The 15,348-nt window shown below is 44.4% G+C and overlaps 1 protein-coding gene across 4 annotated transcripts in view; it reads left to right on the top strand.

The window, feature by feature from the left end:
- Positions 1-15,348, top strand: part of TMEM117 (transmembrane protein 117) — a 636,987-nt gene that overhangs the window by 433,103 nt on the left and 188,536 nt on the right. For all 4 annotated transcript variants that reach the window (XM_029616183.1, XM_029616185.1, XM_029616186.1 and 1 more), the window contains exon 5: positions 5,782-5,879. In XM_029616183.1, coding sequence (XP_029472043.1) covers positions 5,782-5,879 — 98 coding nt within the window. The remainder of the gene's footprint in view (positions 1-5,781; positions 5,880-15,348) is intronic.

The following is a 15,348-nucleotide window of genomic DNA, read 5'->3' on the forward strand; positions in this document are numbered from 1 at the left end:
CCCTCCATCAGAGAAGGCATGTGTCTGTTTAGTGCAAGGTTATGTATCAAAGAGCAGACTGGAAAGATCTCACACACTTTCGGGGGCTATAAAGAAGGCATTCTCCAGATCTGTCCAGACAGCGGAAGTGTGTTTTAGATAGACCAAAGGTTCTCTCTATGACAGCCCTGGTTTTACAGTGTGCCTTGTTATAGCAACACTCACCTGCAGTTCCTGGGGTGGCAATGGGGATCATGAACCAGGTTTTCAGTGGATAGCTTCTGTCATCTGTAGGAGGAGAAGACACAGAGAATCAGGGTTACATATGCCTTCTGGGTTTCATAGTGGCACAGCTCAGAGGACTAGTTTAGAGGAACCCTTCAGTGGCACCCTAAATATAAGTGTTGTGTTGGCAGACGAGGATGTGGACACTTTGCCCGAGGGGGAGTTGGCGCTACCTGAGAGGGCGAACCCCCGCAGGTCCCCACCGTCGGGAGGCGAGGCCGAGCTGACGCAGGGGCAGGCTGGAGCTTCACCAATACCAGCCCCATTCCCCGGTGGTTGAGCCTTTGGTTGCATAGGGCCAGTTGGTCTTAGATGGACCCTGCAAAGACGATGGATTCACAGCCGGAAGAGTCGTCCGAAGTCAGTCCAGGATCAGAAGCCAGAGGATCGCCGAGAGCCAGTCCAGAATCAGAAGCCAGAGAGTTGCCGATAGCCAGCCCGAGGTTGAAGCCAGAAGAATCACTGAAAGCCAGTCCGAGGTCAGAAGCTAGAGAGTTGCCGATAGCCAGTCCGAGGTCGAAGCCAGAAGAATCACCGAAAGCCAGTCCGAGGTCAGAAGCCAGAAGATCCGTACGTCGGAACCAAAGGATGGGAGCTGGAGCAGGAATGAGACTTGGAAGGCAGGAACAGGACGCAAGACACCAAAGCAGCTCAGAAGACTCCACCAAAGTGAAGCAGACTCATTGCCAAATCGAGGAACAGAAAGAGGAAGCTCCAATAAATAGTTCCCGGCGCCTGATGTCCTCCAGGAGGCTGAGCTGCATCAATTGATGCTGGCCCTTTAAGAAGGCTTAGGAGGCGCAGCTGCGTGCTTAGGGAGGGCCCTGCCTGACATGGGCTGCTGAGAGCGGAGGCCTGTGGCCTGGTGCTGCGAAGGGGGCCCGGGAATCATCCCGGCTGCCGCAGAATACGGCATAGATCCTGCGGCAGGACCCACGGGAGTGGAGGAGGCCCAAGGTTTGCTGCGGGAGAGACTCCCCGCCGACACGTGAGTGCCGACGCCCAGAGCAGAGGTAAGGAGGGCCTGCTGCAGCCATCCGCAGCGTCTAACACAAGGGTGACAAAAGTAAGCAGGAAAAATGGGTATATGTAGAAGTGGTGGGTGCCTTCCTAACTAGAAGGCACCCAGTGATGTGTCCTTACTGGAAATGGTCATGAATTCTTGATTGCGAGAGATTATAGGCATCGTGAGTGGATCCTGGAAACCAGGGCACCACATTCATGATGATGTCCTTGGCATTGCAAACTACTTGCATGTTTAGGGAGTGGGATCCCTTGTGGTTGTAGTATGTGGCCTCGTCTCCTCCTGGTGCCCTTATGGTGACGTGAGTGCAATCGATAACCCCTAAAACTGAGGGGGAGCATGCAATTTGATAGAAATCAGTCATTATTTGATGTTGTTTCTGTCTTCTAGAGGGGAAGGAGATAAAGTATTATGCTTTCCTGTGCAAGGCAGCCAGGACCTGCTCTAGGCACTTAGAGGTGGCTGACTGAGTGATTCCAGATGTGACCCCTAGAGGGGTTTAGAAGATGCCAGTAGCAAAAAAAAAGGTATCACTAAATCAGAGGGTACTACTTTTTAAATTTTCCCTACACTAATACAATGACCCTACTCATAGAGAAAATACAACCTTAATATAATAATAATATTTATTTATGTAATACACAAATTCCTATCTATACAGATAAAAACTATCTATCACATTCATACTCTTCCATCCATACACCCCAATTAAAAAAAATAAACTCAATTATACATTTTTATTCTTATCTAACAATATATATCTCTATACTTCATTACCTAAACATATAAATATATGTAGCCAAAAACGTATTCATTATGATATCCTAGAATCAATGTTTCATCAAAAAGATCTGCGTCATCTCCTCAATTTCCCAAGCATATAATTATATATAACAAGAACTTCTCATTTATCATGTCCTAAATCAATTCATCGTTATTTCAAAAAGATCAGCGTTGTCCTTCCCTCTTATGTTGTCCAACAAAGAAATCTCTGTATCATCCTCTCTTACTACGGCTTCTTCAGGGACTAATAACCAATATTCTGTAGAAAATTCTCCACTACTGCGACACTCTTCGAAAGAGAGAGAGAGACTAGCCATAGTGTCCTCTCCCTAGATAGGTATTTGTATCCCTATGGTAGGCCCACCTAGTACCTCAAGGTGAGGTTTAGGTAATAGTGTAGGGGTTAGGGGCCACTTTGACATTCAACGTGAGATGTACGAACAGTACAGTGGTCTCTTGTGAAGATTTGATGGCCTTCGGAGTGAGGAAACTCACCCACAGATGAGATTTGTGCAATGTTCTCTCAATCTAACTTGATGGACTCTCTACCTGGGTAACATTAAGCTAGGTCTTTTTGAAATAACAATGAATTGATTTAGGACAAGATAAATGAGAAGTTCTTGTTATATATAGTTATATGCTTGGGAAATTGAGGAGAGGATGATGCTGATCTTTTTGATGAAACATTGATTCTAGGATATGATAATGAATAGGTTTTTGGCTACATATATTTATATGTTTAGGTAATGAAGTATAGAGATATATATTTTTAGATAAGAATAAAAATGTATAATTGAGTGTATTTTTTTAATTGGGGTGTATGGATGGAAGATAGCTGAATGTGAATAGTTTTTATCTGTATAGATAGGGATTCGTGTATTACATAAATAAATATTATTATTATATTAAGATTGGATTTTCTCTGGTAGCAATAAAAGGCCAGGGCGGTAGTTACCTTGACATGTACTGAGAAGGCATAGCCCCTTTGGATGGTAGGTTGTAGAGATGTGATTAACTTTACCTCTGTCACATGGTTGGAGCAATGGATGGCCAGCACCATCTTAAAAAATGGTGTGGGCCATCCATTGCTCCTACCATGTGACAGGGGTCGACCAATGGCCCTGATAGCCCCTGTCACATGGTAAGGGCAAAGGGCCATTGGCGCCATTTTGATTAGTGGCAGCCGATGGCCCGAGTGGGGGAGATGGCTCCCTGGACCCCGCTGGACCACCAGGGATTTTCGGTAAATCTTGGGGGGGGGGGGGTCAGGCAAGTCTTGTGGGGTCGGGAGGGTGGGGGGTGCAATTAACTAAATTTGAAGGGTCGGGGTGGGTTTGGTTTTTTTTTGTTTTTTTTTATGTGCCCTTTCTCCGCCCCCCCCACCAAAACGCGACGAAATTTCCTATTTCGTCGCCCCCCCCCCCCGAAACACAACGACATAGGAAATATCGTCTATTTCCTATTTCGTCACAAACGAATGCACATCCGTAGTAGGTTGTAGTTCTGGCTCTAACAGTTAGAGCCAGAACTACAGTTCTGGCTCTAACTGCACCATATTGTACCTATATTGTACCTATACAGGTACCATATTGTATCTATACAGTTGGCATAGGTACAATATGGTTTCCTTGTTAAATCTGAACCTGCGCATTACTTCCTTGTCGGACAGATCCAGAACCTGTGTCTTGAGTCCTGTAAACTCTCTGTAAGGGGTATCTCCTCCTCTGTTTTCTTCTTCTCCTCCTCTTCTCTCTTTCTCTTCTGATCCATAATGATCTGAGTACTCATGCAGCTATTGTAATCATAATGTTGAAAAGATACACTATTTATCTATATCCCCCTCAATACCTGTAGGTACAATACTGATTTCTCACCTCCTGTTCCTGTCTCGTCCTTGTTATACTTAAAGCACAGTGCATACATTATAATCTGATTCCCTGCCTTAGCCCTTTCAAACCCACATTCTAAACCTGCAAGCCATTGCTATTAGCTGACACTTTCCCAATTTCCACCAGTAAGTCCCTGAAACACTCCCTCCCACCTTCTGCCCTGCTTCTGCATCCAGTGTCCCAGAGCATAGAGCAAACCAACAGAAAACACCCGAGCAAAACTGAAAGTTTGCACTGGCTCGCGTATACATGCAGTAGCAAATATATACATGTGTGTTTGGCTGAACGCGCCATCTCATGAGATCGCAACCCTTATAAAATACGTGAAATGCACATATGTCCAGTGTCCGCCCCAACACGCCCCTTTTTCATGCGCGCATATTTGTGCACTCAAGAATACATACGCGTAGAACTACCGGCAATGCAAAATAACGTGCACGTGCCAGCATTACAAATGTATGTAACCTGGTGATGTGCTTTGAAAATTTAAGCTTGAGTGAAAAAGAATGTTTTCTGATTTGTTTTAAATGTGCTACTTGCTAACTTCATGGAATGCCCCCTAGTCTTTCTGTTATCTGAAAGAGTAAATAACCATTTCATATTTACCCATTCAAGTACTTTCATGATTTTGTAGATCTCTATCATATCCCCCCTCAGCTGTCTCTTCTCCCAGCTGAACATCCCTAACCTCTTTAGCCTTTCCTCATAGGGGCGATGTTCCATGCCCTTTCTCATTTTGGTTGCCCTTCTCTGTACTTTCTCAAGTGCAACTATATCTTTTTTGAGATGTGACGACCAGAACTGCACACAGTATTCAAGGTGTGGTCTCACCATGGAGTGATACAGAGGTGTTATGACATCCTCTGTTTTATTTGCCACTCTCTTCCAAATAATTCCTATCATTGTTTGCTGTTTTTTTTAACCACCACATCACACTGCGCCAACGATTTCAATGTAATATCAACAGCTACGCCCAGATGTTTTTCCTGAGTGGTACCTTCTCTCTCTCGCTCTCTTTCCTTATGGATCCTCTTTTGCACACCTGCCCAGACTTTCTGGGTGGCTGTTCCTGTCCCGGTGGTGTCAGGCTACAAAGGAGGTGACTGAGCTAACATGCACTCCTGGTCCCCATGGTGGCCCTACCCTATCCTCATCCCCAGCTATGTTTCTTCATAGCCAGCCACCTCTGGGACCAGAAACAAATGTATGCTTGATTCTGGAGGGGTAACAGCTTCATTTTGGTTGGTGTCTGATAAAATTTGTATCTACTTTATCCAAACTAATCTATTAGAAATCTATGTTGTGGTTTTGTTTTTTTTTTATCGTAGACTTCAGTGGCACATTTATTTATTTGTATTTATTTTTTACATTTATTTATTAATTGCCTTTCTGTTAAAAACATCCAATGCAATGTACAACTATATAATATACCATGTACAAAATACAATTTTAAAAATAATACATTTCTTTACCAGTTAACAGCAGCCATTATCACACACCACTAATACTTATTTCTGCTAGGTCTCCCTGATACTACTATAGATCACAGTATGAGCTTTTTCACTATGTCCACAATCCCCAATAATTACTCATTACGAGATTAATTGAAAATTGTAAATATCAACCATGTTTTCAATTTTTTTCCTGCACATTCTGAAGGATCCTGTGAAAAGAAAAACCTCCAATCTAATTGCTCTGTTCAGGCTCGTTGCTGCTTTGTTGTTGCCAGATTTATGTATCTGCTTGTTGATTACGTTTGCAATTTATTATTATAGTTTTGCATTTCTGTCTAAATTGCAGCATTTTATGTTCCTTCTGCAGGTCACAGACATGATGCTTCAGGACAAACCATATCCAGACTGGGGAAAGTCTGCTAGAGCTTTTTGGAAAAAAGGAAATATTAGGATTATTTTATTCTGGTAAGTTTATATTGAATCCCGTTCTATAAATTATGGTTAGAGAGAGAGTTGATGTTTAATATGCCATTTATTCAACGGAAGAGAAACTGTTGTAAATGAATATCTGTTGGATGTTATACTTTTAACGTTTAGACTACATGCTTGCCCATCTGCTTTCAAAAAGAAACTACATGGCTATTCAGCCAAGCCTTCCCGGACACGTAATCTTCTTCACTTGCAACTTCTCGCTCTCAAGTAATCTTTCCTTGTGGACACCTTGTCTAGTTTACTATCCCCAATGTTTTATACAGTTTTCATCTCATCCTTTCTGAGTTGATTAGTTGATTAGCGTTGATTAGCGTTGAATTATCTAATAAGGTTTATGTGATGTTATGACCCGTTTTACTGTTAATAACCATCTCTGTTCTCTGTATCGCACTGAGCGAATGTTGTCGTTTCATTGTAAACCGTTGTGATATGTATATTTTACAGGAACATCGGTATAGAAAAGCTATAAAATAAATAAATAAATACATTGCAAATTGTTGCCCAGTTTTCGGAGCCCGTCTGAAGTGATTTTCAAAGGGGCACATCATGTTGAAGTTCTTCTTTCAAATTTAAAAGCCATCTGAAGCCTTCATAGAAGTTGTTGTTAAGTGATCTTGGGGCAGGGACTTAGTTGATTAATTAATCAGTCACATCTGCTTTTTGACTTGAAGCAACTTCTTCCTTCTGGTACCATGAACATTAGAGGGTAAGCAAGAGCTGATGCGATGCTTCAAGCAGAAGCTGATCTCGGCGGCGAGATAAAGTCAGCCCTACCCCCTCGGGGCACTTTGATTTTTATATGCCAGACTTTGTAAACATTTACATTTTCAGCTAATGTTAGAATCATTTTTGGCAACAGCTAGTTACACAAAATTAACTTCTGTAACAGCTTAGAACTGAACTAGATAAATGTCAGCCTATTAGTCCAATATCTGTAGCAGGAAAAAGCTTGAATCAATAATTGAGGTAGAAATAGTGAAGTATTGCATAGAAAGAAGAATATTAACAGGCTTGTCATGGTTTCATTGTAAATTGGCCCTGCCAGACTAACTGCATACATTCTTTTAGAAAGTTACCATCATGGACAATGAAAATAATGTTGATATTATTTTATTGGGTTTTACCGAAGCTATTTACACTGTGCTTGTTGAAAAAAAAATATTAGGGGGACAAAAATATATAGGTAAGTATGCAGCTGAAAAGGAAATTAGATAGTTATAAACAATTTTCAAAGACTTACGTGGGGTTTATTTATGTAAAATCTGTGAATACACAGTGTGTGTGGAAAACCAGTTTTCAGAAGGTCGGGAATACCATATGTACTGTCACTGCCATGCGAAAAAGTGTGGATGTACAAAGAGAGCATTCCTGCAAGTGTGTACATATTTACATATTTTTTAAATGGAATAATGCCTATACGTTATCAAATATGAATAACATTTTTACACCTGCTATATAAACCACTGAATTTAAACCTCGCTTGTCTTTGGGACCTGATGACTGGAGTAGTATTTAGTGCTGTAGTTTGGAGATTGGTGGGAGTTGTTGGAGAGTGTTTGGAGTTGTCACGAGTTAAAGAATTGTGTTTTTAAATTATCTGTCTGCTGTTTCTTTGATTTTGCTGGCAGTCACCTTGTTCTGTATTGCTCAGTTTTTGAGTGCTTTTCTCAAGGGCTTTTTTTTCTTGATGATAGACAGCACCAACAGCTAACCATAACAAAGTTCTCTGACATTGCTCATTTTCCATCAGTTTTGGGATTTGATTGCTCATACACACTTATTAGAATCAGTCCACTGCTGGAAGTGGAAGTGAGGCCAGCTTCTGTTAATGCAAGAGCTTCCATTGCCTCAACGTGCAGGTGGTCTGCAGTGCCAGAGGTCTTATATAGCTGAAGACATAACTAGGTTTCCAGGCACAATCAGGCATTCACAACCGCTTTGAGCATGACCAAATCGTTGGGAAATGGCTCCTAGGTATGTATGCAGCTCACACAACCACTAGTGTACAACTGACCATTGCTCTCTCTTTTCATTCAGCTTCAAACAGGTCTTGTAACTCTGCACCAGGAGGCCCCCTCAGGCCTCACCAAAGTCCAGCAATTGTGTATCCTCTGTTTGCCTCTCTAACTTTCTTCTTCTCTGCCTTCTCCCCCACAGGTGATACATAGTAATATAGTAACATACCAGTGACAGCAGATAAAGATCAAATGGTCCAGCCAGTCTGCCAAGCAAGTGGCTTATGTAGCATCGTGCAGGTTACACCGATACAGAAATGTTACACCTAAAATTAACATAGATTACCCCTTTTCTTCATTAATAATCTCAAAACATAGCTGATGAACCCCTAGCATGTCCCAACAGTGCAGCAGATGAATGCTATAATCATGCCTATAGGCAGATCAGGGCTGTCATAGAGAAGACATTTGACTTCTTGAAAAGCTACTTTAGGTGCCTGGAGAAATCAGGAGGATGTCTTTGAGAGATCTCCACTATGACATTCTACTTCATGTTCCATTTGTGATGGGCCTCCCAAATGAGTCCTGTTTCATTAGAAAAAGGGTCTTTGTGGGGGAGGCCTTTGATTTGTTTCTGGGATCTTGTAAATAATTGATAAAATTTGAATGTTTTGGTGGGACAAATACTGGGGCTTGCAATTACCATCAATAGATTCTAGATGGCACAGTGAATGGTCAAAGTATGTATTTATTTTTATTTAAAAGAATTTGTTTTCCACACTGTACATGCAATGTTCGAGGCGGATTATAAGTTGCATATTCACATAATAAAAGTTCCATAAAAATAATAAGATAACACCGAAGGGACAAAATGCTACATTGTGTATGTAAACCAATGAAAGCTTATGAAGTGAATTTCTAGTGAGATCTTTAGAAAGTGTCTCCTTAAAGAGGTTAGGGGATAAAGATCATCCTAGAGAAATAAATTAAGGACTAATTTGTAATGGCAGTGAACCTTTGTGAGTCTGGAACAAAGCTGGACCTTCACCTATAGCAGCCCCATTCCTCACAGGTTGAGCCTTTGGAGTTAAAGGGCCGGTGGAACTTAGTCGACAGTCTCAAAGGGTAATTAAAAAGAGGGAGTCTGGGGCCGGACTGAGATCAGGGAAGGCAGCAATCAGTTTCCAGGTTCAGGCCAAGGGTCAGGGCAGGCAGTGAGCAAGATGTAGTTGAGTTCAGCAGCAGGCCAGAGTGTAGTCCTGGTTCATAGCAGAGGTCAGTGGCAGGCAGGACAGTGGTCCAGGTCCAGTAGTCCAGGTCTGTAGCAGAGGTCAATTCCAGGTAGGCAAGAAAAGGACCAGGTTGAGGTAAGGCTGGAAACAGGACAAGGAGTGCTGGACAAGGCAAGGCAGGAACAAGGCTGGAATGAGGCAGGATCAGAAGAAGCAACACGCACTGCTAAAGAAGCAGGAGGACCTGTTGCTGAGGTAAGGAAGAGCTGTGAAGCCAGGCCTTAAATAGGAGAAACAGTGAGATCGTACATTGGCACCACAAAGCGGATTTCCTGCTGCGGAACCTTTAAAGTGTGCACAGATGTGCGCCTATGGTGCGATGTAGTACGAGGAAGCTGATGGCGGCATTCTGGCCACGAAGGGGCTCTGGTGGAATCTGGGTAAGTACAGTCAGTCGTGGGGCTGTCCCACAGCCAGCCAAACATTACATAAATAATGCTGATCAAAGTTTGGCAGGAGTTTTGGAGGGAATCATCAGAACTCTGTTTAGCCCAGAGCAGCTTCTCCTCAGGGAGGGGCCCTGCAGAGGCTTGCCCCTTTAAGGAGAAAGACATGAAGTTAAAATGATGTTTCTTCTTCTAATGGAGAAGCAACCAAGGGACCAGCCTGGGTCTAAGAGAAGGAGGAGCAGAAGAAATATTTGGCCCCACAGCCCAGGACAGGATTAGAAGAAAAGAGATTCCTAAAGGGGGGGAAACTGTAAAAATCTCTTGAAAAGGCCTGAAGAAGGATTCTGAAGAGTTGTCTGGAGTGGATGCAGAGTTACTGGAGGTGGTGTGGGAGACCACCCTGTGTCCAAAGAGTGAGTATTGATGTCTTCACATTTAAAGTGAACAGGGCGAACTGGAAGAGTTCATGCCCATAACCAGGCCATCTGCCAGAGAAATACATAGATACAGAGATAATTGTTTTAAATAATTATTTATTTACAGTGAATGGGATAAGTGCTAGAGATGTGAATCGTGTGATCGATCGTCTTAACGATCGATTTCGGCTGGGAGGGGGAGGGAATCGGATCGTCGCAGTTTGGGTTTTTTAAATATCGTGTAAACGTGTAAATCGAAAACCGGCACACTAAAACATCCCTAAAACCCACCCCGACCCTTTAAAATAAATCCCCCACCCTCCCGAACCCCCCCAAAATGCCTTAAATTACCTGGGGTCCAGTGGGGGGGAGGGGAAGGGGGAGGGGAAGGGGGAGGGCGGGAAAACTGACACACTAAAACAACCCTAAAACCCACCCCGACTCTTTAAAATAAATCCCCCACCCTCCCGAACCCCCCCAAAATGCCTCGGAACGACCTCCTGCAGTCGAATCGTGTTGCCGTACGGCCAGCGCCATTTTGCGCAAAATGGCGCTGTCCAAAAGTCCCTGGGGGTCCAGCGGGGTTCCGGGAGCGATCTCCTACCGCAAATCGTTTTTCCATACGGAAAAACGATTCGCGTGCAGGAAGTCGTTCCCGGACCCCCGCTGTACTTTTGGCATGTCTTGTGGGGGTCAGGAGCCCCCCCAAGCTGGCCAAAGGTCCCTGGGGGTCCAGCGGGTGTCCAGGAGCGATCTCCTATGCTCCTGACGTCAGGGGACAAAAAAAACAAAATGGCGCCGGCGCTACCTTTGACCTGTCATATGACAGGTCAAAGGTAGCGCCGGCGCCATTTCTACAACGCACGGAGGTCCGAGAGTAAAAGATCACACCGGGACCCTTCCTCTGGACCCCAGGTAATTTAAGGCATTTTGGGGGGGTTCGGGAGGGTGGGGGATTTATTTTAAAGGGTCGGGGTGGGTTTTAGGGTTGTTTTAGTGTGCCGGTTTTCCCGCCCTCCCCCTTCCCCCGATTTACGATTTTTTGACGATAAATCGGGGGAATTGTTATTGTATCGCGGCTCTAACGATTTTTGACGATTTAAAATATATCGGACGATATTTTAAATCGTCAAAAAACGATTCACATCCCTAATAAGTGCTCAATAGAGAGACACATGAATGAGAGAGACACAGGTGTGTGCAAATGTTTAGGTAGCCCTGGACAAAATTGTATGTTTCAGTAAATTTCTAAGTGAACAGAAGCTGTCACGACCTCTACATGATACAAAGTTAAACAAGACAGCTTTCTGCAGTTTTAAAATAAAAATAGCTATTATTTCCTGATTTTTAACAGATTCAAAATAATGAAAAAATGAATATAGCAAGTGCAAAAATTTGGACACCCTGCCAGTTCATTCTTCATTACTTTTTTTTTTTTTAAGTTTTTAATAGGGCCCAACCTAATTAGGTGGTCAGTTCCATGGCTGTACAAATAACCTTACTCTTCTAATCTCTCTTATTGTGATGGTTCTTCTGGACTTCCATCAGTATTCATGAGTTCTTCAAACTAGATGTCTGAGCATTTGAAAATGAAGATTATTCACACTTAGAAAGTAGGGTTAGGCATAAAAACATCTCCAAATGCTTCCAGCTGGCAATTTGTACAGCCAGAAATATTGTTATGAAATGGAAATTGCTTGGAACTGTTGAAGTCAAGGCAAGATCTGAACGATGAAGAAAAATCACTAATAGGACTACGAAAAATTGGTCAGATCTGCAAAGCAGAATCCACCAGTCACTTGAAGTGACCTGCTGAAAAGTTTAACTGACACTGGATTACCGTAGTCGTTCACAAGTTTACAGTTCGGTGTTATTTACACAACAGTGTTTGCATGGAAGAGCTGTCAGAAGGAAACCTTTCCCTCAACCCCATCACATAAGTCATTGCCTAACGTTTGCAGACCAAAACTTTGATAAGCTTGAAACTTTCAGGAATATATCTTAGAAGCCAATATCCCACTGACAGCGAAGACATTGAAATTGAAAAGAGGTTGGATATTTCAGTAAGACAACGATCCAAAACAAATGTCAAAATCAATATTGAAATGTTTACAAGAAAGAAAGGTGAGGCTTTCATGGTCCTAGACTTGAATATTACTGAAAATCTGTGGGAGTGCATGGAGAATTATGAATATGTCTGAGCCAGAAAAGTTCTGCAAGAAAGAGTGGGAAAATATTCTAAAAGCCAGAATCAAAAGACTTAGCTGGCTACTGGAAGTGTTTGGAAGCTGTTATTTCTGCCAAAGGAAGTGTTACAAAGCACTGGCTGAGAGTGTGTTTCCAACTTTTACACATGCTACATTCTTTATTTTATTATTTTCAATTTGTTAAAATCGGCAAATAGGAATTTGCATAAAGATTTCGGGGCGGATTTTAAAAGCCCTGCTTGCCGGCGTGCCTATTTTCCATAGGCCGCCGGCGCGCGCAGAGCCACGGGACGCGCGTAGGTCCTGGAGTTTTTCGAAGGGGGCGTGTCGGGGGCGGGGCCGAACGACGCGATATTTTGGGGCGGGACGCGGCGTTTCGGGGGCGGGCCCGGGGGCGTGGTTTCGGGCCGGGGCATTCCGGGGGCGTGGCCGCGCCCTCCGGAACCACCCCCGGGTCGGGTCTCGGTGCGCCAGCAGCCTGCTGGCACGCGTGGATTTACGTCTCCCTCCGGGAGGTGTAAATCCGTGGATAAAGGTAGGAGGGGTTTAGATAGGGCCGGGGGGGTGGGTTAGGTAGGGGAAGGGAGGGGATGGTGAGGGGAGGGAACGGAGACAGGCTGCGCGGCTCGGCGCGCGCCGGCTGCCCAAAATCGGCAGCCTTGCGCGTGCCGATCCAGGATTTTAGAAGATACGCGCGGCTACGCGCGTATCTTATAAAATCCTGGATCGGCACGCGCAAACAAAAGTACGCAAAATCCTGGATCGGTGCGCAAACAAAAGTACGCAAACACGCTTTTTTAAAAAATCTACCCCTACATGTTTAACTTTGTTGAAAAATGTAGGAGGTGAGAATAAAGAAGAGAGAGTCTGTCCACAAACTAGTCAAATAAATGAAAAGTTTACTGGTAACAATAAATGTCCAAGACTCTCTTACAAATGCTGTGTACCCCTGACACAGACTGTGCTCACTAAGGCCTCATCGTGGGGGGGAGATAAGTACCTATAAAACAGAAAATAATTAAATAGGACATGTGCAAAGAAAGGCAGACAGCAAACCAGACAAGCAAAATAAACCCAAACCTTAAAATCCAGTATTGATTAGGGATGTGAATCGTGTCCTCGATCGTCTTAACGATCGATTTCGGCTGGGAGGGGGAGGGAATCGTATTGTTGCCGTTTGGGGGGGTAAAATATCGTGAAAAATCGTGAAAATCGTGTAAAATCGTAAAAATCGAAAAATCGAAAAATCGAAAAACCGGCACATTAAAACCCCCTAAAACCCACCCCCGACCCTTTAAATGAAATCCCCCACCCCCAAATAACTTAAATAACCTGTGGGTCCAGCGGCGGTCCGGAACGGCAGCGGTCCGGAACGGGCTCCTGCTCCTGCATCTTGTCGTTTTCGGCCGGCGCCATTTTCCAAAATGGCGCCGAAAAATGGCGGCGGCCATAGACGAAAAAGATTGGACGGCAGGAGGTCCTTCCGGACCCCCGCTGGACTTTTGGCAAGTCTCGTGGGGGTCAGGAGGCCCCCCACAAGCTGGCCAAAAGTTCCTGGAGGTCCAGCGGGGGTCAGGGAGCGATTTCCCGCCGCGAATCGTTTTCGTACGGAAAATGGCGCCGGCCATACGCGTATGGCCGGCGCCATTTTCCGTACGGAAAATGGCGCCGGCAGGAGATCGACTGCAGGAGGTCGTTCAGCGAGGCGCCGGAACCCTCGCTGAACGACCTCCTGCAGTCGATCTCCTGCCGGCGCCATTTTCCGTACGAAAACGATTCGCGGCGGGAAATCGCTCCCTGACCCCCGCTGGACCTCCAGGAACTTTTGGCCAGCTTGTGGGGGGCCTCCTGACCCCCACGAGACTTGCCAAAAGTCCAGCGGGGGTCCGGAAGGACCTCCTGCCGTCCAATCTTTTTCGTCTATGGCCGCCGCCATTTTCGGCGCCATTTTGGAAAATGGCGCCGGCCGAAGACGACAAGATGCAGGAGCAGGAGCCCGTTCCGGACCGCTGCCGTTCCGGACCGCCGCTGGACCCGCAGGTTATTTAAGTTATTTGGGGGGGGGGTTCGGGAGGGTGGGGGATTTAATTTAAAGGGTCGGGGGTGGGTTTTAGGGGGTTTTAGTGTGCCGGCTCACGATTCTAACGATTTATAACGATAAATCGTTAGAATCTGTATTGTATTGTGTTCCATAACGGTTTAAGACGATATTAAAATTATCGGACGATAATTTTAATCGTCCTAAAACGATTCACATCCCTAGTATTGATCTTGTTTGATTTAGTGTGTGATCTTCCACCTCTGGGTGTTGTTGTAGCCCATGTTTAACTTTGTACCATGCATAAGTTGTGTCAGCTTCTGCTCCCTTGTACAATTTGACCAGGGGTACCTGAACTTTTGCATACAATTACACACACACACACTCACAATAAAACTCACACACACACACGCACACACACACACACACACACACACATAGAGATAGATAGATGTTCAGAAATATGCTTTTTTTTTTCCACAGCTAATTCCTGCTTTTCCCAGTTGCCAATAGCTATGCTGGGTCTGGATCCTAGGGGTGCTCCGGGTTCCCACTAGAATACAGGGCAATTTTATTAAGGCCTGGGAGGGTTGGAGGGCCAGGAAGGGTTATTTTCTGAAAAAGGAGAAGGGTTGAGGTGGGGCCTTCACCACATCTTTACTATGTTATCATTTCAATGTTTGAACTTTGCCTGCATTAAGGGGCAGCAGGGGTTGGGGCAGTGAGTTTTGACAGATCCCCAGGTCTTTTGTCACCCTTGGAGGAAGTGTTTACTTGCAGTGACCCCAGGAGAATCGAGGTGCATGTTAACGAGTGCTATGTTCCCTGGGAAAGCTAGCTACTACTCAAGAGTATAACTGATGATATTTTTAGGAAAACTATGTTATTTTATTTACAACAGATTACCTCGTAATGAGCTGATTTCTATGTATTTGCATGCAAATTGTGTCATTATACTTTCAGTATTCAAAGGTACTATAACAATTGGTATTTGAAATACCACATGCTGCTGCTGGGTGGCCTTGTAAAGACTCCCACAGGAATGGAATTGCTTCTGAATGGGGGTCTCCAAAACTTCACTGGCCTTTATTCACCCTCTGCAGGAGCTGGCTACTTTCACTCCTCTGTTACAGGCTATAACAAGT

This window comes from Rhinatrema bivittatum, chromosome 9, assembly GCF_901001135.1.
Source record: "Rhinatrema bivittatum chromosome 9, aRhiBiv1.1, whole genome shotgun sequence".
Lineage (NCBI taxonomy): Eukaryota > Metazoa > Chordata > Amphibia > Gymnophiona > Rhinatrematidae > Rhinatrema > Rhinatrema bivittatum.